Source organism: Anguilla anguilla, chromosome 14 (genome assembly GCF_013347855.1).
Source record: "Anguilla anguilla isolate fAngAng1 chromosome 14, fAngAng1.pri, whole genome shotgun sequence".
NCBI classification, from domain to species: domain Eukaryota; kingdom Metazoa; phylum Chordata; class Actinopteri; order Anguilliformes; family Anguillidae; genus Anguilla; species Anguilla anguilla.
In genome coordinates, this window is record NC_049214.1 from 3184380 (window position 1) to 3208490 (window position 24111).

General features: G+C 49.3%; 1 protein-coding gene across 10 annotated transcripts in view; it reads right to left on the reverse strand.

Moving 5' to 3' along the window:
• The window catches only part of ppip5k2 (diphosphoinositol pentakisphosphate kinase 2), a 47344-nt gene extending 24653 nt beyond the window's left edge, over window positions 1-22691 (reverse strand). For 9 of the 10 annotated variants that reach the window (XM_035390769.1, XM_035390768.1, XM_035390766.1 and 6 more), the window contains exons 1-17: window positions 22539-22691; window positions 18031-18543; window positions 16739-16934; window positions 14516-14606; window positions 13631-13716; window positions 8349-8503; window positions 7462-7563; window positions 6931-7092; window positions 6129-6250; window positions 5504-5605; window positions 4382-4468; window positions 3579-3654; window positions 3363-3472; window positions 3105-3190; window positions 2090-2215; window positions 1385-1506; window positions 470-652 (exon numbers count right to left, since the gene is read on the reverse strand). In XM_035390769.1, coding sequence (XP_035246660.1) covers window positions 470-652; window positions 1385-1506; window positions 2090-2215; window positions 3105-3190; window positions 3363-3472; window positions 3579-3654; window positions 4382-4468; window positions 5504-5605; window positions 6129-6250; window positions 6931-7092; window positions 7462-7563; window positions 8349-8503; window positions 13631-13716; window positions 14516-14606; window positions 16739-16934; window positions 18031-18210 — 1986 coding nt within the window. In that variant the 5' untranslated portion in view covers window positions 18211-18543; window positions 22539-22691. Of the gene's footprint in view, window positions 1-469; window positions 653-1384; window positions 1507-2089; window positions 2216-3104; window positions 3191-3362; window positions 3473-3578; window positions 3655-4381; window positions 4469-5503; window positions 5606-6128; window positions 6251-6930; window positions 7093-7461; window positions 7564-8348; window positions 8504-13630; window positions 13717-14515; window positions 14607-16738; window positions 16935-18030; window positions 18544-21293; window positions 21414-22538 lie in introns of those variants that run through there. The other variant, XM_035390761.1, reaches the window with a different exon arrangement.
• Window positions 22692-24111: the final 1420 nt, after the last annotated feature.

Genomic DNA, 24111 nt, shown 5'->3' on the forward strand with positions numbered 1-24111 from the left:
AGCTAGAGATCTCTTTGAGCGTAGAATCAGACGTGCCAAATTAGGGTTGAAATGAAAACGTACAGAACTGTAGATCTACAGGAACAGGGTTAGAAAGCCCTTCTCTAGCTGTTAAACGAGGTGTGTTTTGTTAGGGTTGGAGTGAAAACCTACTGGACGGTAGATCTCCAGGAACTGGGTTGGGCATCCCTACTACAAAGGTTAATTTTAACTAGGAGGACTCTCCCGTGTAGAAAGTTTCCAGGGAGGGGATATTTTTGTGGGTTTTCAGGGCCCCCGCCCCCCGGGACGATGGCGGACGGGAGCGGCGGTACGGCGGTACAGGGGTATGGCGGTACAGGGGTATGGCGAGATGGCGGTACAGGGGTATGGCAGGATGGTGGTACAGGGGTATGGCGGGATGGCGGTACAGGGGTATGGCGGGATGGCGGTACAGGGGTACGGCGGTATGGCGGTACGCGGCGCTGACCTTCTCGTAGTCGTCGGCGGTGAAGTCGCGGTCACGCTGCAGGATCTCGTGGAGGCGGGCCTTGACGCGCTGCTGGCAGCTGCTGAGCGAGTCGCTGTCGCTGTCCAGCAGCCCGTTCATGTTGGCGCTCTTCACCATCTGCACCAGGATGGGCGTCAGCTCGCCCTCCAGCGCCAGCAGGCCCTGAGGAAACAGGCCACAGGCCCCGCCCAGAATGAGGACCCGCCCAAAACCAGCACTGCCCAAACCAGGACCCACCCAAAACAGGCCATGCCCAAAACCAGCACTGCCCAAATCAGCACTGCCCAAAACAGGACCCGCCAAAATCAGGCCCCGTCCAAAATGAGGACACGCCCAAACCAGGCCCGCCCCATATCAGGACCCGCCCAAAACAGGCCACGCCCAAAATAAAAACCGCCCAGATCAGGTCCCACCCAAATCAGTCACAATTCCCATGACTTCCACACATTTCAATTTCAGGAACAGCAGAGCTCCCAATCAAAGCATAATTATACTTCCCATGTACAATTTCAATTTTAGGCATGCCACAGGTCCCAATCAAATCAGTTATACAAGAACGCATGTAAAAAAAAAAAAAAAGCAAGCTTGCTAACTACATACATGTAGGACCAGGACACTACCACTACATTTCATTAACAACAGCTGCTTGCAAGTCTATTTTAGTGGTGTATTCCTGCCAGTCTCTGTCCAATGTGCACAGTGTATTCACCCCCCACCCCCCCCCCCCCCATAACCGAACGTGGGGGCTCAAATTGGTTCTGGGAACTCCACCCCCTTCACCCACCCCCCCCCAGCCCCCCGCCCCCCCTTATAACCGAATGCAGGGGCTCTTATCAGTGCTGGGAAATCCGCCCCCCCCCATAACCAAGCGCGGGGGCAGTGAAGGTCACTGACCTTGGCAAAGGCCGCGGCCGTCATCTGCACTCTCCCCTCGTCGGACGCGTAGATCTTCAGGTCGTGCCGGTAGGTGCTGTGCAGTCGCAGCAAGCCGCAGCCGGGGAACCCTGCGTAGTCACCTGCAACGCCGCCATCTTGGCTCAAATCAACCTCACAGGCTTTCGCATCTTTGTCGCGTTTCCTGCACTTCTACTGCATTCTACTGAACAGGCAGGAACTTATGACGCAGCATATGGTGAACACGCGAGCGAGCCAATAAATAAAAAAGGCATGGAATAAATTATGAAATTAAATGATATTTCTTCGGAATTAATTTGTGATATGCAGTGGTCTTCAGGAGAGGGCAGTGTGCTGTTTACACCAGATATACCAGAGTAACATGTACATAAATTTTATTTCGAGAATATCAGAATATTGCGATTTGCTGTGAAGGTCAAGAATCTATTACGCAAGCAGCAGGTGGCCCAGGTGCTATTAATCAGCGCAACCCTCTCTGTAAATTTGAGAGAGCGTATGCGCTTCGCCCAAACCCACTTTGTTTAATCACAGTTAATCTCCCACAGACCGACTCGAGAGGCAGAGGACGTTGCCAGGCAACACTACAGCCAATCAGCCGAGGCCTCCAGTGAAGAGTGATGTGGTGGTGCAGTAGTGGGACGGAAGTGTAGATGTGCACACAAGCAGCGGGTTTTCGAGGCTTACCTTGGCCCCCGGGGTACATACACCTGAACGCCCGGCCCAGCTCTTCCGCCTGTACCCGCCCGGCGGGGGTCAGCTCCCCCCCCCACTTCAGCACCAGCAAGAGGGAGGGGTCGTCCCGCCGCACGTCTGAGGGACACAGACACAGTAATCTCAACGTCGTCTCCAGCAAAATTAGTGACGTAGGACTTTCAAGTTTTTTTTTTTATGCTAATGATTACTGAACCACTTCTCGACACACATCCTGAGACACGTCATCCCAGCAACTCAATTCTTTAAAGGGTACTTTAATTTAAAGAGGAATGTATCGTAACAAGCATTAACAAATCAAGGGCTTTGTTTACAAGCACAGAATTGGGACACTTTGATTGGTTCGTAGGAACAGGTCTAAAAGTAGCTGGCATCGGACAACAGGGTGGCTACACATGGGGATTTTTTTCTGGAGAATTCTCTTCTGAGAAGATTTTCCTTTTCCATTTCACAAACTCTAAGAATGCCTTTCTACTCAAGTGGCTTTTTATAAGACGCAGCACTAACTGTAGTTGTTACTGGGTGAATCAGAGTTAACTGCAGAAATGGACAACAAACTCCAACTCCCAGTAAGCCTTGCAGAGGGTGCCAGTCTCCATGTTTACTTGGAAGCTAACTGCAATGGCATTCCAAAAATCTGGCACGTAGAACAGAAGCCACAGGCATGCGGGTTCAAATCACGCGTGGGGCCCTGCTATTGCTCCCGTGCCAAGAGCTACTCAACAGCAGGCCATGCAAACCGATGGCAGGTAAAAATAAATCAGTTATTCAGGTAAGTAATGCCAATTCAATAAAGTAAATCTAAAGACAAGGCTCTCCACCAAAGCCACAGGTAAAGCTTTTCCACCAAAGCCACAGGTAAAGGCTCTCCACCAAAGTAACAAAGATTTGGCCAGTGTTTTGGGGGGGGGGGTGGGGGGTAGGTGAGATTTTAAAATAAAATGTAAAAAAAAGCAAAAATGTATAATTACCACGACAACAATCTTACCTTCTTCCTCGCTTGATGTTTTTGGGCAACCGTGCGGAAGGTAAGTCAACTGAACCTTGCGATTAATGCCGGAAAAATGCCCATACCTGAAACAGCAATTAACATACGCCTGAGAACATGTGCACGTGTGTCCTCGCACGCACGTGTGCACACGGGGAACTGGAACGTGGGAGTGGCCAAGCAGCTGGGAGGTAACAAGAAAACTAACCAATAGGAGATTATCATTTAATTCACATCTCTCGTATGTTTTGTACGTACATTTCCAGAACGGTTTTGAGTTGTTCCAGTTTTGCTTTGCTTTCCTCTATTTCCGAGTCATTGTTCTGTCCAAGTTCTGCCAGAAGTTGTCTCGCAATGTCCAGGACTTCCTGAAATTTTAGGAGAAAATAATAACATAAAGTCAAGTGTATATTTTACCCAATAATACTATGGGTTATTAAAGCAGCTGTATGGTTCGTATTGTTTGTTGTTTACCTGCAGTTGCTTTGGCTTTTTCAGTTTTAGTTTTCGACTTTTGTACCCATCACACTTTTCAAACAGATCAAAAAACCTGCGGGAGGCATCAGGAGGAGAGAACGGCAAACATCAGAAGGATAAACAGCACAATATCAATATTAGGTTGCACAACGACAGGATGGCCAGTGAGTTTGCGAGTTTTCTTCCAACCATTTCTTCTGGCTAAAGCTTCTGAACAGCTGCATCAACGTGCTGGTTGACTCCTGTAAGGGGTCACACTTAAACTTTGCCAGCTGGGATATATATATATATATACAGCTGTAACTCAACTTATATGTCAGCTCAAATTAATTTTAATCAGTACAGGCTTATTTTATGCAATAGCAGAGCAGTATTTCTTCCCAAGGAGGACATGTGCTCCTAAATTTTAAAATTCCACTTAGCACACATCTAACAGCTCCTAAAATAGGAGCACTGTACGGCCCTGAATAGAGGACCTTGTGTGTGGACATGACTGAGAGGCCATGGGGCCCGTCTGTGCACTACTGACAAAGCCTTTACTTTTCCATTTTACACCAATCACCCGCCCCGTGTGCAAGGGAGCGACCAATCACCCGTCCCGTGAGCAAGGGAGTGACCAATCACCAGGCCTGTGCGCAAGAGAGTGACCAATCACCCGCCCTGTATGCAAGGGAGGGACCAATCACCCGCCCCGTGTGCAAGGGAGCGACCAATCACCTGCCCTGTGCGCAAGGGAGCAACCAATCACCTGCCCTGTGCGCAAGGGGAGTGACCAATCACCCACCCTGAGCGACTTATACCTCTGATGTCGAACTTCCATTTTCATCTTCTGTTTGGGGGTTCGGTCGCCATGGCGAATCACGGCGATCACACACCGCAGTTCCATCCTGAGGAAAGAGAAGACCGGACTGTTACCCACAATCCCCACAGCTTCCTGTGCATGAAATGAGTGCAGCTGACACATCCGATTGGTGGAAAAACACCTCAAACTTCAGCACAGAAGCTACGGATATTGGCTCCAGTCTCTACGGCCTGGATACGGCCCTTAAGGCCAGTGGCAGTGCTGGTTTTCACTCTTCCCCTATAATCAGGGACTGATTTAAACCTGGGACACCAGGTGAGTTACATCTCTGGCCAACCAGTCGCGTAAATCGATCAATTAACTATTGGGAAGAAAAGAAAACCAGAAGTACTACTGGTCACAAGGGCCAGATTTGAGGATCCCTCCGCTATGGCCTCCTCTCTTATGGTCACTGTTCCCATCTCATGGTCACTGTTCCTCTCTTTACGGTCACTGTTCCCCCCTCACAGTGACTGTTCCTCCCACTGTAGGCTCTGAGAGCGTAAGGACCAGGTTATGCCCACATGGTGCCAGGCTCTGAGAGGGTAAGGACCAGGTTATGCCCACATGGTGCCAGGCTCTGAGAGCGTAAGGACCAGGTTATGCCCACATGGTGCCAGGCTCTGAGAGCGTGAGGACCAGGTTATGCCCACATGGTGCCAGGCTCTCAGACCGTAAGGACCAGGTTATGCCCACATGGTGCCAGGCTCTGAGAGGGTAAGGACCAGGTTATGCCCACGATGCCAGGCTCTCAGACCGTAAGGACCAGGTTATGCCCACATGGTGCCAGGCTCTGACAGCGTAAGGACCAGGTTATGCCCACATGGTGCCAGGCTCTGAGAGCGTAAGGACCAGGTTATGCCCACATGGTGTCAGGCTCTGAGAGCGTAAGGACCAGGTTATGCCCACATGGTGCCAGGCTCTGAGAGCGTAAGGACCAGGTTATGCCCACATGGTGCCAGGCTCTCAGACCGTAAGGACCAGGTTATGCCCACATGGTGCCAGGCTCTGAGAGGGTAAGGACCAGGTTATGCCCACATGGTGCCAGGCTCTAAGAGTGTAAGGACCAGGCTATACCCACATGGTGCCGGAGGTGGTGGGGACGATGGGGATGTCCTCAGCCTCCAGCGGGATGGACCAGGGGATCTGGAACTGGGGAGCCAGCTCGCGCATTATGATGTTCCTGCAGGGAGGAGAGACGCGCGCGGTTCAGTGTGAAATACAGCCAGTGCATTTCATACCCACTGTCCATCTCTGTACATTCAGCAGGTCCGAATCATAAGTCACCGCCGTGGTTCCTGAACACACAAACACACGCGCACACACATGCAAGCGCGCACGCGCACACACACACACACACTCTCTCACATACATACAATCACAGACACACACACACACACACACACACACTCACACTCACACTCACACTCACACTCACACTCACACTCACACTCACACTCACACTCACACTCACACTCACACTCACACTCACACTCACACTCACACTCTGTTCTGTGCTTTTTTCCTTCAATCCACCACCACCCCCTCCCCACCCCCGCCTCCCCCAAGGAGTTCACACCCCCCACTTTGGGAGCCACCAAGTCAACATGACTGTGCCACAGGAACATGTAGCTGATGCTACTGATGAGATCAAAAGAACACTGGTGAATGCATTAATGCACGGCGGCCATTTTGGGATTGCTCACCCCAGGATCTTCGCGCAGTCATCGTAGTACTTCATGGAGTTCTTCACGAAGCTGAAGCCGTTCACGTCGCAGACGTAGGACTGTCCGTTGGCTCGCAGCAGGTCGAACCCACAAACCGTTTGCTGTCAAACGCAGTGGAAAAAATTTCAAAAGAGGCGCATCCACAGAATCAAGATATATATCTGCAGAATCGGTTGGTTTCCCATTTCATAGCTGCCAGACGATTAACTTTCATACATTTTAAAGGTTAAGAGAAAAGACAGTATGCAATAAATGGTCAATATGCCAAATATTCTTTGAAAAATTTTTAAATAAATGCTGGCAGGCTCGTACCAGGGAAGGCCTTTTCACACACAGCAGATAATTATTCATTTTTAATAATAACAGACGCCAGAATCTGCCCTGCTGCACAGACCACTCAATCAGCCACATAAACATCTTTATCTTTCAGCGAAACACTTTCATCTGGAAGTATGAAGTCATCCCTTTGGGGTGCTCAATTTTTCTTGTAGATTACTTTAAATCTCTGACTGTACCTACACCACACAAACTGCCCACAGGGATTAAGACAGGCTTTAATCACAGCCTTAAATCAGAGCTCATAAACACATTATAAAACATGCGCAGTGTTCAGGCGTAGATTACCTTGAAGGCCAGGCAGACTATAATCACGGTGTTAAATTAGAACTCATAAATGCATTATGGAACATGCGCTGGTTACCTTAAAGGCCAGGCAGACTATAATCAGAGCGTTAAATCATAACGCATTACAGAACGTGCGTAGTGCTCAGGCTTAGATTACCTTAAAGGCCAGGCAGACTTTCCAGGCGATGAGCTTCTCCCTGGCGTTGAGGATGACGGGGTACCGCACCTCTTTCCCCTCGCTGTCCCGCTCCACCTTCCCGTCCAGGGCGGGGGACTTGCGCGCCTCCGCGTGGGCGTAGTCCGGGCCCACCGTGTACACCTGCCGGAGGAGCAGAGCATGATGGGAAGGGCGGAGAGAGAGCGCAGCGTGTTCTGATGAAGATGAGCTGCTCAGGCGGAACACAGGCATGACTGAACTGCCCTCTTTAAACATGAACAGAAACTAAAAAAAGAAATAAATTATACTGATAATGTGTCTAATCACTAAAGCAAAAATGTTTTGATATACCAGTCCGTTTTAAGACACAACTGAAACTGCTCCTGAACTGATTCCACCCCCCATTCCTATACGATGGGCCCTCAAATTTGAGCCTTGCTCTTGGCCAATCACAGCCAGTCGTCACAACCGACCCCTTCGTTCCCGAAGCTCTCCTCGTCTCAGAGGTATTACTGCGCTTCTGAGTCGTACCTTTACGTCCGTCCCGTCCGTGGGCATGAACTCCTCGTAAATGTAGGAGCCCGTTTTGCGAACGTTGCTCTCCGGAGAGTAGACGCTGCTTCTGCTCCCGATCTAGGACAAACCGCAGAAATTCAAACATCCTTTTCCTTCCGCAAAACCCCAGCAATGCAGAAAGATGCATTTCTTCCTATCGACACGTTTTCACAAAGTCAGGCAGGAGCAGACAGACAGACAGACAGCAACATGGGCTGAACTATCTGCCCCCTGCTCCCAGCCCCCTGCTCCCTGCCCCCCTGTCCCATGCCCCCTGCCCCGAGACAGAGAAAGAGTCCTTTGGGCTGCAGTGTTTTTAAACCACAGCTACCCTTTGTGTAACAAATCTCAGGTGAGAAAATGGACTGACTCTCGTCACTAGATCTCTTTTCTTTACAAAATGTCACTGAAGGTTCCCTTTCACTCATTCCGATTTGTGCCGTGGCATTACAACCGGGCTTTTTTCCATTTTGTCATGAATTCCATTTAACCCGCCCTCAACCAGTGAATTTCATTGAGGATAAGTGCTTACGCACAACGGGCCAACAAGCCAAAGCAGAGCGATATCACACGCACGGCTGTGCTTCATGTCCGTCAAGCATCGAATCAAACACGAGAAACACAAGAGAAGAATGTTTTTTTTATGGTGCTCTCAGAGCAGCTATATATAAATGGCTTTACACGTTACACAAAAATAAAAGACAGTGACGACAGACTGATGCAGATCATAAGAGTGACGGATGCTGGGCAGGTTTAAATGGGCGTATCAGTGCCCTGTGTGGGACACTGGCCCGGCTGTGTACTCTATTGCACTGTCCCCCGGGGGTGTTTGTGTTCGTCTGGCGCCTGCTGTGCGCCCCCACCTTGCGGAACAGCCTCTGGCTGCCCCCCCCGGCGGAGGTGGGGTAGTAGATGTAGACGTTGTGGTCCTCTGCGCTGACCGGCTTCTCCACGAAAGGCTTCTGGAACGCCTCGCCGTTCACCTCCACGTGGTCCTCCCCCTCCACCAGGTTACACTCTGCGCAGCCAGGGACACACACACGTTTAGACACACGCACGCGCACACACACACACGTTTAGACAAACACATGCACGCATGTGCACACACACACACACACACACACACACGTTTAGACACACGCCTGCGCACACACAGACACACACATGCGTTTAAACACACGCACACACACAAACTTAGACAAACGCATGCACATGCACGCATGTGCACACACACACACACACACACACACACAGATACAAGCACACGCACACACACGTGCGCGCACACACACACAAACACACCAACCACACACACACACATTTACAGGCATACACATATGCACACACGCACACACACAGATACAGTGACAGAGACACACAAACACACACACACTGTAAGCTGCTATATAACTGTTCCCCTGCAATCCTGTCAGTCATCAAACTTAAGCTGCTCTGCCTCTCTAGTGCAGCTGCTGACCAGCCTGGCCCTGACTAAAGGAGCCGATTCAGGCTAAAGGAGTCGATTCAGACCAAAGGAGTCGATTCAGACCAAAGGAGTCGATTCAGACCAAAGGAGCCGATTCAGACCAACGCAGCCGATTCAGACCAACGGAGCCGATTCAGACTAAAGGAGCCGATTCAGATTAAAGGAACCGATTCAGAATAAAGGAGCCGATTCACACCAACGGAGCCGATTCAGACCAAAGGAGCCGATTCAGACCAATGGAGCGGATTCAGACCAATGGAGCCGATTCAGACCAATGGAGCCGATTCAGACCAAAGGAGCCGATTCAGAGCCAGCGACTGGAGTGTGATCAGAGTGAGTGGACATGGAAAAGCACATACAGTAGAAAATTAAAGGAATAAAAACGTGGATATGGAGTAAGATTAAACTTAAATCCAAACTGAATTTCACGTAAGCCTCCCCCCCCCCTCCTCTGAATATAATCTCCTTACATCAGCATTCCTCAAAAATCCCCCAAAAAACTATTTGGGTGCTCTTGAAAAACCAAAAATTCACTGCCTGCCTCAGACTAGGGCATGGATGTCCAATCTTACACAAAAAGGGCCAGTGTGGGTGCAGGTTTCTATTTTAGCCCAGCACTATGATTCTCGATTCATCGAAACAACTAATCAATCACGCTCTTCAATCAAGAGAAGTACAATCAGGTGCCTTAGTGCTGGGCTAATACAAAAACCTGCACCCACACCGGCGCTTTTTGGATAAGACTGGACACCCAGGTTTAGGGAGAGCCTATTCAACACACACAAGACCCAACAACACATTAGCTTTTCCATCATAAACCACGTAAGGGAGAGCAACAGACTGCCAACCCATACATGACCCCCCTGTGAGGCCAGTGGTTTTACCATAACACCCCCCCCCCCCCCCCCCCCGGCACCTTCTGCACTGTAATTCCATCACCATCTGTAATCCTGGGGGGGGTGGTGGGGGGGTTAAACCCCCATAAAAAGCATGACTCCTAAGTGCTAAACGTGAAGTCCAAACAGGGACACAGTCAGATCGTCGCAGACACGGCATGCGATGTACATGTCTGTGTGTGTGTGTGTCTGTGTGTGTGTGTGTGTACATGGTGGCTATAAACGCTCACGCATACCAGCCGTCGAGGCAGGCGTCTTTTCAAAAGCGCAATTCTATTTCTGTCCGTCCCGTGATGCGTTCGGGTCATATGGGAGGGGGTGCCAGCCACACGTGAAGCACATTCCCCAAAGAAGAATTCAAAAAGCCACCATTTTGATTCTGACACAGTCATTATAGGAATGTGCGTCATGTGTGGCGGTATGCATTTAAAAAAATGTTGTTAATGTTACTACTTTATGGACAGCAAGAATATTACCTGCTTTATCCATGACGTCTGATATACGCATATGGCAGAGGATGAGTATAAAAACCTGGAACATTTACAAGCGTGGGATTATTAAAACATTAAACGCGTGTGCTAAATGTGATTTCGGACTGTCCCTCAGTAAAGCCATTCTGATTTGCGCGGTTTCTCACGCAAACGAACGTGGCGCAAGCACAGCAGTGGATCTCCAGCAATTTCCACCGCGACCAAAGCTAAAAGCAAAAGCGAAGAGCACGTGAAGAAAAACAAACCAAACGTGTATTACACTACATTACAGGCATTTGGCAGACGCTCTTATCCAGAGCGACGTACAACAAGGTGTATAACCACAACCAGGAACAAGTGTGTCGAAAACCCTAGAGAGAAGTACCAGGTCCAAGTGCAGGGAACAACCGCATAGTTCAACTTGGACCCTGAAGGTTAAACTGATTAACGCGAACACAAACGAGAACAGCAACAACGCAGTCTATGCAAAAGAGACGGAGTGTAGCACAGTGGGTAAGGAACTGGGCTTGTAACCGAAAGGTCGCAGGTTCGATTCCCGGGTAGGACACTGCCGTTGTACCCTTGAGCAAGGTACTTAACCGAAATTGCTTCAGTATATATCCAGCTGTATAAATGGATACAATGTAAAATGCTATGTAAAAGTTGTGTAAGTCGCTCTGGATAAGAGCGTCTGCTAAATGCCTGTAATGTAATGTAAAAGAGCCTCCTCCAGCCTTCTTGTTAAAATCGTGGCGCGTGCTTTCGATCACGCGTCCGAGTTCCGTTCGCCTGAGGGCGAGCCGCGAGGCTTCGCTCCGGGCGGTTCAAACCGGCCCGCGCCGGCGCGCCGCGGCGTTCAGAGACTCACTTCCTGCGTCGCGTAACAACCGCCAGGCCTGTCGCCGCACCCCGAGGCCCGGTGCGTCGGGCGCCGTCGCGGTGAGTCAACCCGAAACCGTCGTACTGAGAATTTACACACCTTCCCTTATTCTGAGAGGATGGGAGTTCAGCAAAACCAGATCTTTCCACCTCGTCTGCCTGTAATCCAGGTCCTGCCTGAACCAGACATGCAAGTCTACTGACGACAAATGTATTTATAACAATAATAAAAAAACAAAAACATTTATCACTTCGGTTTAAGTGATAATCAGGCATATTTCCGAACATCTTAAAAATATCAGTGTTTTTCCCCACACAGAGGCAACAGCAGCACTGCTCGATTTATCGCTCTGCAGCTGGAATTATTCATTATTATTATTATTATTATTTTAAGCTATGCTCAGAGGCAAATGGATCCGTTGGCTCAGAATAACTTTGCCGAAACAAACAAGCGAAGCTGTGGCTTGTATTATCTCGCAAAACATGTTTTTTTTCCCCTCGACACGACTATAAGCAGCACATTAATCTTGTGGCACATTGTTCATATTTAGGCGTGAAACTTGCCTAAACGGTCGCGCTAATTTACTATCGCTTTTAAGTCCTAACTTGGTCTTCGGGTTGTTTGTTTCAGGGGTCGGTATGAGGGTCTGTTGGGGTACTGTTCCCAACCCCTACCTCAGGCACTCTGAGTGGGTAACACACACACAGATGACGGCTGGCCGGCTGGCTTTCTGGTATGCGTGACTGAGATGAAAGCATGAACATCGGTGAAGAAAATCAGCCGTGTGTGTGTGTGCGTGTGTGCATGCATGCGTGCACGTGTGTGTCCGTGTCCGTCTGTGTGCGTGTTGTGTGCATGTGTGTGTGTTTGTGAATGTGTGTGTGTGTGTGCACGTGTGTGCACGCACGTGTGTGTGTGTGTGCGTGTCGTGTGCACGTGTGTGTCCGTGTCCGTCTGTGTGCGTGTCGTGTGCACGTGTGTGTGTGCGCGCGCATGCAACATGGACTTGGCCCGTAAATGGGAAAGTCCATGTGAAATCCATGCATCACTGCTGAAAAAAGAAATCCAGCATACACTACGTATATTTTCCCCAAAAATTCAGAACAAACATTAATGTGACTGCAGATTTTTGTTAGTAACAGGTTTTCTTGTTAGCAACAGATTTCGTGTCAGTAACAGATTTGAGGTCAGTAACCGATTTTGGGGTCAGTAACCGATTTTGGGGTCAGTAACCGATTTTGGGGGCAGTAACCGATTTTGGGGTCAGTAACCGATTTTGGGGTCAGTAACCGATTTTGGGGTCAGTAACAGGTTTTTTTTGTTCGTAACAGGTATAAATTCTATGAGAACCTTGCAGTGGGGGGGGGGGGGGGGGTGTAGGGCAGTGCTGCGGTGGAAGGGGACAGGACAGTGTGACAGATGGATCTCAGCGTGACAGATAACCTGCCCCTCCCCCCCCTCCCCCCCCCTCCTGGTCTTCACCGTCATCAGAGGCTCGGTCACGTTGTCGAAGCGGATCAGGAGGGGGGGGGGCGAGTGAGCGAGCGAGCGAGCAAGGGGGGGTCGGCCGGCGCAACCACTCATCACAATAACCAAACAGGCCTCCAAAGCTACGCTGCAGCAAGAGAGCATTAACAAGCCGACGGTTCACCACGAAGACCACGTCTTATTCCTACAGCCAAGAGACACAGAACCCCCGTAAGCGTCCACTTCCCGTACGACTAAACACACAGTCTGCCGTTGTAACGCAGTATTCAGGCCTTCGTAGTGGTCTAGTTCTCTCACACACACACACACACAGGATGCTGTTTGTTCATGCTGCATGGGAGTGCAGCACAGGACCGTGGTGCAGCTCTACTAGCACTGGCTAATGGGTCAATGTGCACAGGCTGCTAGTGACCGATGCACAGCATTTTACAGCGCTGCTGGTGTGAGAGCAGTTTCTGTCTGCGTTGTGGGGAAGTGGTAAAATGGCTACGGCAAAAAGGCCCAACCCCGCTGGAGAGGAAATTCTTTTATGCAACAACGCTCCATGCAACAGGCTAGCAATGACATTAAGGACAATTATAAATTTGTTATGCGGTGTTGTGGAAAATTATAATCCACTCTGGTTTTAGAAGGACCAAATGTACTCTCTGATATATATACTCTGCATTTTACGTCAAAACCATACACTTATCACATTCTGCATTGATCCAGCCATGTACACATCTTTCTTGTTCTTGCTGAATTGGCTCTTAAGCAAAACACCTTTATCTTACGGCAGGGAAAAACAACTTTATCTAACTACTGATGAACAAACACACACACACACACACACACGATTCCTTAAAAATGAGCCCTTAAGCACACACACGGCCTTCCCCAGGGGTGGGAAGCACGAGGCCGTCTCCTCTGTGTCCGGTTTACCCACCTTCGGGCCGAGCCGGGTCGCGGTTCAGAACAGCGTATCGCGGTAACTGGATCCCCGCCGCCTTCAGGGTACGGTACACCTCCCTCCTGGAATAAAACCACATCAAAAACAGGCCCGCCGTGACTGGTCAGCTCATTTGGCCCAGACTGACTGACCAATCAGAGCTAAAGAGCGGGTAGGTTTGACCAATCAAAGCTAAAGAGCGGGCAGGTTTGACCAATCAAAGCCAAAGAGCAGGTAGGTTTGACCAACCAAAGCTAAAGAGCGGGTAGATTTGACCAATCAAAGCTAAAGAGCGGGCAGGTTTGACCAATCAAAGCCAAAGAGCAGGTAGGCTTGACCAATCAAAGCCAAAGAGCGGGTAGGTTTGACCAACCATGCGGCACCTAGCTGTGGAGCAGATTACTTCTTGCAAATTAGAGATTATTCTGTTAATCCAGTTTTACCAGCTCGTCATTTTAAAATGTCACAGGCACCTATAACCTGCAAAAACCTGCAATAACCCTCGATACACCTAAAAACAGGCATAAAAATCAGTGTGTGTGTGACTCATACACGTGAGTGGGATGAGAAGAATCGACAAATATAAACTAACTACTGACATCTTCTCAAACTCCAAAAATATATACGATATATACGCCCCCCCCCCTCCACCCCTCTCACATTCCACATTCCACATCCCAGCCAGGTGTGTTGGGGGGAGTGACAGCATACCAGAAATAACCTATCCGCGCTTTTAACAGCAGAAGAAATCCCAGAGTTTCCATTACTGAACGAAATGGGCATATTTCCGCCTGGCATGGTGTTCTTGCCCACTGCGTCCCCCACATGCAACCGTTCCACCCAGCCTAACAGCGTCGCGCGTTCACCCGCCCAACGCCTCACCTGTCCTGGATGCAGTACTGCAGGTCCAGGTCGTTAATGACGAAGGGGCCCCTCAGCTTCTCATAGGCCACCGCTTTGTCCAGAGGAAACCCTGCAGGCGAAAACAAACAAACAAAAAAAAAACAAACCAACTCACACCTCTTTCCAGAACACCTCGAAGCAAATCTGCTTTATTTGTAGAGCGCTTTTTTACTGAAAACGGTCACAAAGACGCTGTACGGGGTGGCAGAACAAACAGAGCCTAAACAGAGTACACACCAGGCCTGAACCCCCGAATAGCAAGCACCTGAACCCCCAAACAGCAGGCACATGAAGTAAAAAAAAAACTCCCAGTGAGGAGATAAACCCTCAAACAGTGGCGAGAAAAAAAAAAAACAAGGCTGTGTGTATGTACGGTTGTGCAGGCACGTGGAACCAATCAAATTAAGGGCTCTGAATACTGCCAGGGTTTCCAAAAATGTTCATAATCCCCACACTGGTTCCGTGGAGAAGATTAGTACTCGAAAGCATTCATAATCCCCACACAGGTTCTGTGGGGGAGAGTAAGGTCAGGTTTGCTTAAGGACAGGCCCCTGCACGAATAAATGAATAACACTGCATCAGGCTGTTCCCACTCAATGCAAACTCTTCTGCTCGGTGGCCCACAATGCACTGCTCCCTGCCCTTTGGTCCGCACGCCAGGGGTGAACATCAGTAGAGAGAGCAGCTCTTGAGTAACAGCGACCCAGCGACACCCTGCCTGCTCTACTCTTTCAACAGATGTGACAGGAGAACGAATGAGACCACACAGCTGTGGAGTTCACACACACACACACACACACACACACGAGCCGTGGCTGCTGTCATTACAGCTGGCTCAGCCATGACACAGAACAGCGGCCTGAGATTTGAGGTCACGCGCTCCGCGGCTCTGGAGCAAAGCGGGACAAATCAATCGCCTGGGACAGAGGAGCAGGGCTACACGCCAGAGGGGGCCTGCTGGGGGTGTATCTCGTACTGCACTCAAACCCCAGTCCCTGCCACCGTATGACCCCAGACTCAACCCCCAGTCCCTGCCACCGTATGACCCCAGACTCAACCCCCAGACTGTGCCGCCGTATGACCCCAGACTCAACCCCCAGACTCTGCCACCGTATGACCCCAGACTCAACCCCCAGACTCTGCCGCCGTATGACCCCAGACTCAAACCCCAGACTCTGCTGCCGTATGACCCCAGACTCAACCCCCAGACTGTGCCGCCGTATGACCCCAGACTTAACCCCCAGACTCTGCCGCCGTATGACCCCAGACTCAAACCCCAGACTCATGACAACCCCGTTAACCTCTACGGTACACCGCGGGTGTGTGCTTCTGCCGCAGGCAAACGCGGCAGCACATCACGGGAGGAATGACTGCACCGAAAAAAACCCTGCTCTGCATGCAAATCCCCTCCTAAGCTCCCCAGCCATGTTCTGACGTTTCTCTGCGTTCACGGGGAGTCGGTGCAGCGGGGGCAGGGTGGGGTGGGGTGGGGGTGGGGGGATTTGTTTACCAAATTCTCCGCAGGTACAGTTAAGACGGTGTGAATGCACAGCACTGTGGAACAGGGGTCTGGGGACAGTACTACGGCACTGAGCTGCCAGAGTGGTAAGGTTGGAGGGGCCAATTCAGGGGTCTGTTCAGGGGTCACTTCAGGGGTCAGTTCAGGGGCTACTTCAGGGACCAGTTCAGGGACCAGTCCAGGGGCCAGTTTAGGGGTCGTTTCAGGGGTCAGTTCAGGGGCCAGTTCAGGGGTAATTTCATGTACTGGGTGGGTCTGGGGCGTGGGGTGTAGGAATAGGGCCAGGGTTTTGGGGAGGAACGGGGGGGGGGGGGGTTTGGGCCCAGTGAAGGGCAGAGGGCCAGTGCTGAGTCAACATCACCACTGAAATCTATTGGGTGTTGATAAGGCAGCCAATCAGCAGCAAGGCCTTGCAGCATTCCGATACGATTGACAAAAGCACATCACACAATCACATGGAAACTGAATGACCTTGCTGTCGACTGATCGTCTTAACCCAGAAGATAACAGGGATTACCTCACCCTCACCCTCCCCCCCCCCCCCCCCCAATTTCACAGGCTCTAAAGTTTGGATGTTTATTTATCATGATTCGGATGATTATAAGGTGTAATTAAAGAATGAGCGATGAGAGTTTATCGTGGTGTCCCAGTGGGGGGCGCCAGAGAGCAGTGGGGCCGCTCACCTTTGGAGTGGAAGGAGATGAGGCAGTCGCAGAGGGGCCAGTTCTCCACGGGCTCGTTGAGGACGACGTCCTCCTCGAACAGCACCACCGTGATGTACTTGAACAGGCACAGCCTCTCCAGGATCTCCTTCATCGGCTTGGACTGGGACTTCTTGGACATGGCGCAGATGCCCACCACGATCTGCCGCTCTGGGGGCTGCGTGGAGATGGGGGGGGGGGGGGGGGTGGGGGGTGGGGGAGGGGGGCGTGAGCGTTCCCGAATGAGCCGCTGCCGGGGCCAACCGGGGGCCAACCGCGCCGCCAAGGCCGCTAGCAGCTGCCGCGCGATCCCGCTAACGATTACTCATCGTTTCAGAAGCGCTGACAGTTTCAAAAGCCTCGCGCGGCAACGTTTCTAATCGCTGAAACTCCTTATCAAAAAAGAAAGAAAAGAAAACAGACCGCCTCTACTTTTCCACTCGTTCCGACGGGCGGGGCCGCGCCGAGGAACGCGCCGTGTCAAAATCGAGCGCGCTAACGAAGCGCGTCCGTCAGCGCTAACACCGTGCTATCGGCGGTGCGCTAACAGACAGCAGGGCTCTATTTATAGCACACAGGGCCATGTGCTGGTGCAGAACGCGGCCCTGGCCTAGGCCCGGCGGGGACCGTGGCGTTAATCGATCGGCACGCTGTAAAAATTAATCCGCTTACGCTGAGCGCCGCTCAGCAGCCGGAGGGGCTGGAGAACAACTGCCGTCAGACCAGACGAGCGTGAGTCACCAGCGAAGGCCCGAAGCACTAACCGCCCGCAGGCCGCGCCGGTTTCCATACGGAATAATGAGACGGCCTCTCTCGTCTGCACGAACACCAGGAGAAACCAGTAAATCGGCAAATCCCAGTATTTAACTGCAAACCAGGAATGGGCCGAAAAGCATGTCGGAGAACTATTTTCGCTCGTCCGTTACATTTGACTTCAGAAAAACTGTTGAAATTCAGTCAAATACACTGTCACCAGGCCTAGTGCAAATACATACTTGAGATACTTTCACCCTTAAGGAGTTGAAAAAAATTTGAACGCTCCTGCAGATCTACAAAACACTTATCACAGCGTACAGTCAAACAAAAGAAGCATTTTTTCCACAAAGTTGGTGAAAACAGATATTTCGTGTGAAAGTGTCAGTAAAGTGTTCTGCAAAGGCTAAAGGGTTAAAGTACAGACCCAGGCCTGCCAGACGCCAGACACACATCACAAAAAAGCTCGGTAAACGTAACCGTAGCAACCGGCCAACGACGCGACCCTGCTGGAAACTTACGGAGTCGTATTCTTCGTCGTCGTCGTCGTCATCATCTTCCTCCTCCTCCTCCTCCACGTTCTCGTAGCGGCAGTCGTATCCCATGATCCTCCCCGGGTCCAGCAACTCGTCGCTCTCGCCGTCATCGCACCCGACGAAGAAGCGGGGGTGGTCGGCGTCGGGCTCCCCCCCGGCGGACATGTCTGCGCGGCCCGGGGGCCTGGCGGTCACGGCGGGGGTGGGGCGCTAGGGCCAGGCCTCTCTCCCGCTACTCCTTGAGCTCCCCGCCCACTTCCACAGGCCCCGCCTCTCTGCCCTTGCTCGCTCGCTCCCTCGCCCGCCCCCTCTTTCTCTCGCTCGCTCGCTCTCCCCGCCGAGCCTGCCGCCTGGCTCCGGATCAGTCAGCTGCCCCGGGGCCGGATTAGAGGGCCTGAGCCCAGCGCATTTCCCGCGAAGCCGCGAAGCCTCACAGCCGCGGGGCCCCGGCCTGGTGCCCCGCCCCCCGCTCCTCAGGGCCCCGCATAACGTTCACTCCTGGAGCGGGAACAGAAACGGGAACAGAAACAGAAACAGAATTATCACTGTGCTCATCTGCACCGCGCTCCTGCATAACGTTCACTCCTGGAACGGGAACAGAAACAGAAACAGAATTATCACTGCGCTCATCTGCACCGCGCTCCTGCATAACGTTCACTCCTGGAGCGGGAACAGAAACGGGAACAGAATTATCACTGCGCTCATCCACACCGCGCTCCTGCATAACGTTCACTCCTGGAGCGGGAACAGAAACGGGAACAGAATTATCACTGCGCTCATCCACACCGCGCTCCTGCATAACGTTCACTCCTGGAGCGGGAACAGAAACAGAAACAGAATTATCACTGTGCTCATCTGCACCGCGCTCCCGCTCCGATTGAAGGAAGAAAAAACAGAACAAACAGATGAAGAATGCACACAGCGTGCCAGTTCTGCATTTTTAAATACCCCCCCCCCCTACTCCTGCCCTCCTCCCTCCCCAGGCATTCTGGAAAGCAGTCAAGTTCTCACCAGATACTCATCTGAGGTCACATCAAGCAACCCAACCACAAGCATAATATTTATCAGCCAGAATAATAAAGTTTATTTAACTGCCTGCATCAAAGCGGGAAATATTGAACAGACAGGCTGGGACAGCTTTAGACTCGGTGATCTCTAATCTTTAAAGCTGGGACGCTCAGACCGGGCCCTCAAGGTCAGCCAGTACTGCTGGAGCGGTCTTCTCTTCTGCCTGATAGCCCATAGTCCAATAATGTCACTGATTGGCCAGAGATCTACAGTTGGTGCGACAGGTTTAAGCCAGTCTCTGATTAGAGGGGAGGACTGAAAACCAGCAACGCTAATGCCCTGAGGAGCAGATCAGAGTACCCCTGGGCTCTACAGAGCTCCTATTTTAGGAGCAGCGGCTCCCGAAAATTGCTTTGTGCCAACTGGAAAAATAATTTAGCACATTTAATAATTGAGATGAATTAGTGCCGCTCCTAAATTTTTCAACTTAGGAACAGATGTGTTCCTTGGAAAAAAATGTTTGCATATATTGCTCTGTATCCCTGATCAAGTGTCTAGATGGAGGCTAACTAACAGTTAGTTGGGGGTGGGGTCGGCTGACATTTTTCAGGTTCCCCATGCATCAGCTTCCTATTCTCAGTTTCCACTTGCAAAGTACAGTATGATCACGCTGTCATGGTGACGTTGCCATGGTGACGTTTTTGACACGGTCACATTGACCCCACTCTGTAAACCGGTTTAAAGAAGCTGGAATGACACAATCTGTCAGGGCGAACCGGCTCACGGCCAGACTGACTCATGAAATTTCGCAGCAGCTACAGGCTGTGGGCGTTCCTGGAACCTCTAATTCAGCCCAAACTGTCAGTTACCCGTGACACATTTTTTAAAAAATTACAAATGTCACCATTAATTCGGATTATCGCAGATTTAATAATCATCAGACGCTCGGTTCCTTGGTTCCGCCTATTCTCTCGGTCTCTTAGGTTTCAGGTGGCCGTGGCGGTGAGGAACAGGAATCTCCGACGCTACATTACAGTAACCCTAGTGTCGCGCAAACATTAGCGAATATTCCGAAGATTGCTCATTGTTCCGACTTCACCAGTGTGGAGACGGAGCATTGAGTGTTAAAGATACGGCGTTAAGCATCTGATCCTTACGGATCTGTGCCAGGGCATTGGCCAGTAACTTTCAACTGGAGTCCTCCTGTACACACAGCTGCTACACTTGGCTTGCGAAAGCAATACCAAGGATTCCAAATCTGATGGTAGTTCAAGCTAACTCTTAAGAACAGCAATTAATCTGAATTCAAAAATTAATTTGCAGCATGACCCAATCTTGATCTGCACGCCCCATCCCGACCCCCAACCTTTCACTATCAGCTGCACATTCACCCCATTTGAACACAGCCAGGAAATCTAGACTACGCGGATGAGACGCCGATGCCAGCTAAAGGATAATCCAAAAATTCTGACGCAAACCACCACCACCCCCCACACTGTATTTGGCAGGAGCAATAATACCATGATTGCCGAACTGAACTGCAACAGTAAATGTAAAAGGTTTCCAAACTGTTGGAAGTTAAATGTGCCTTACTGGGTTGATTTGGCAACTAGAAAGTAGAACAAATTTAAAAAGCTGTGTGGTACACTTCATAGTAGATGTGGGTATTTGCTAAACAAAAAGGCTGATGAATCTAAAGTGGGTATGATGGCCAAGTTTTACTTAGTATGTTTGGTCTGGGGGGAAGAGAAAAAAATTCTAAGGCACCATCTCGGACAAGAAACATTACGCTAATACAGTACAGCGTTGTTCTAGGGTTAGTGTAAAAAGTTCTCAAGGTAGATTTGTCCAGATATTAAAACTACAATACCCACAGACTAATCAATCTGTTTAATGTATGCTGTTTCTCGCACAAACATTTCTAATAAGTGTAGTTGTATTAATTTTGAGCAAAAATTATTCTGTTATGACCCTAATTAGAGTTCAAATAAGCTGACGTCAATTAAATCGAATGAGTCTGGAACTCGATCCCTAATGTTAGCAGAGTCTTCGGGCAGGTGACGTAAACGTGGTCTTGTTGACGTGTGCAACGTGGTGATTTTTACCTAGGTTTTGAACTAGCAAAATGATCCTACTGAATCCCCTACTGCAAGGATGACACACAGTGCCAGACTTTTCTTCTAGCTATCTAAGCACATTTTAAATCTTCGTCACAAGGTATCTGCTAATGTTATATTTACCGAGTATTTTAAATAAATACGTCGCTTAAAATGAGATGCCGTTAGCCAGGTTAAATCGACGACCCGATCTGAAATAAAGGTGGTGGATAAGTTGCACCATTGAAAAGTATGTATTTTGCTCTCGCTACATTGGCTAACGTTGTTTGGCTAAGGTCTCAACTAGCCAACGTTAACAAACGTCCCTCCCTCCAAGCAATATCATTTGGAACTAACGAAGTCACGTTAGTGATGACCTCGGTTAAGTTCATGACTTAGCCAGCAATAATATACAGTAATGCTTAGCGTGCTGTTAGCCTGCGTCCTACAACATCGAAACACGAATTACAACTGTTGCTAGTTCAGCCGTCGACGGTTCCAATGTGAAAAGCAAGAAAGTCTAATTTCTAACGTCATGTAATTATTTTGTGCATAGACATTTAAAGCTGTATGAGTGCTATGAGAGCAATTCCCCTTATGTGCGTTTTCAGGCCAACTTTCGTCTGATGATTTCTAAGATTGTTTTAATGCGAATATTCCAGCTAGCTAGCGCTAAATGTTTTCAAATTCCAGCATCACCAAACAACTCAGCAGCACAGAAAATACCCACACACACTAGGCTACGCGACTTTTGGTGCGATTTTTGCGTTGCAGACAAATTTTCCAATATGGGAGAGAAATCATCACGGTTTTATCGAGGCAGTGAAATAACAGTGATTTGGAAAAGACTACCATGTGCCATTTCTGGGCGGTAACCTTATAATAATATAGGGTCTACTAGAACAGAACTGATGCTTTAGTCCAACACAGTAATGTTATTAGTTTGCTTGCAAGCTAGCTAGCTCCTTCCTGTCATGCATATGACTGCTATAGCTGACTAACATAAGCTGATCTTTTAGCTAACACATGGCAGTGTCCTTACTTTTTCAGCGAACTTCCGTAGCTAAAGATACAGAGACTAGATCACATTTTGACTCAATTCATCTTACCGCACAACGAATTTCAAAACCCAAGAAACGTGTTCCACAGTTAACCCAAATACCGAGTTAGTGCAGTGATACACTGGGCTTAAATCGCATTGTTTGCACTGTATGAATAACGTTACTGTGGTGGCTAGCAAGCTAGCCAACTAGCTACACCCTTTCAAAGACACCAAACCCACATCCTTGCTAGCTAGCTAAGACTGTAGAACTAAACAGTCCCGACTAATGCCTATCTGCTTGCGAGTACAAGCTTAGCGCTGCAGCTAGTAAAGACTTCTCAACTAACCTTAGCCAGCTCTGCAGCAGCATCAGCGTCGACGGTATGATGCCGGTCAGGTTTCCTGGTTTTTGCACCCGCATTAACGTTGACTTGCAGCTAACCAGCTCAAAGAAATCACAAACACTTGCAGCCAGGCAGCGTCACCGTCGGGATATGTCGTCAGTAAGGGGCGGGAAAAGAGAGACAGTCGTCCATTGAAAGCGGACAGGAAAACACTAATAACAGCTTAACTTGCATAAGCGTGGTTGTTAGGCTACATCCAGACTGGAAATTTGAGGTTTTGCTCTGTTTCACGGAATAGGTCCGTATAGCATATGGAAGCATAACATAGCGATATTGGACTGCATTGCTTCAAATACATTGCTACATTAGTTGCAATTTTGAAAATTAGGCTACGTTGCGGGATAATTTTCATGAGATGTAGCCTTTGTTTTACTGAATGTTTATGCGCCACGCGTTCAAAGACATCAAACACTTATGTGGCATACGATCTGCCTTACGCAGCATGGTCTGTCAGCAGGATTCCTTTATTTGAACGCCCTCACGAGCCTCTTGTTCTCCCGCCCCGTGGCTGGGGCTGTGACCTCATCATATCTCAGTTAAAGCATCGTGGTTTCCATGGCTATCTGCCGTCAAAGTGTTTTGAGCCATGTGACAGCGGGCATACAGTGGCATTCGCCCTCACGCTGTGCTTATGTCGAGCGTTAGCTGAGACGAACTAGGGCGCTGCTCAATTTGGTTGAGGTTGTGCGAATTTTGAAAGGAAACCTTTTTTTTTTTTTTTGCACAGCTGTTCAAAGCTCTGTTGCAAAAGTATCTGGTGTGACCATATAATGTCGACCAGGAAGCTTTACAAATGTTTTACACAGAGCGTGGAATAATGCAGCTTGCTCTTCTATTGTGTATATAAGAGCTTTATCTCATTCTGTGGCATACTGTGGTGGTGAAGGGGTTGATCAGGCTTGGGGAGGGGGTTGATAAGTGAAGTGTATGATGCTATTTTTGTCAATTAAAAGCAAAGCAATGGCACTGCCACATAAGTTAAAGGTACACGTTTACCAGGATTGGGGTTGACTGAAATTCAATTCATAAATTGAAAAATGCCTGTAATTGTCCTAAAATGATTTGTTATCCAGAGTGACTCACAATGGCAGAGAACATGAATGCATGCAGCTGATTAATGTGAACAAATTATAGTGTCAGACCTGGGCAACAATATTCCCTGAGCATGCAATGTAGACATAGATGCAACCCAGCTAAAACACTAACTGTAGGCTAACCATTCTAACCTAGAATCAAAATTAAAATAATACATGCAAAAATAGTTAATTAATTCATTGCATTTCAGCTTTGTGACACTGAGTTAGTTCTGGGAGAGGCATAACACAAGGCCGGTCTTGCAATAAAAAACAAATATTAAATTACTGTACAATAATATTTTATGGAGGAAAAACTAGGTGAGAAGGAAAAAAATATTGTCTATAGCATCTCTACTATAAGAACGACTGAAAATACGAAAAGAAAAAAAAGGACAAAACTAAAAAAATTGTAAATGGCAAAAAAAAAAAAAAAACTTAGC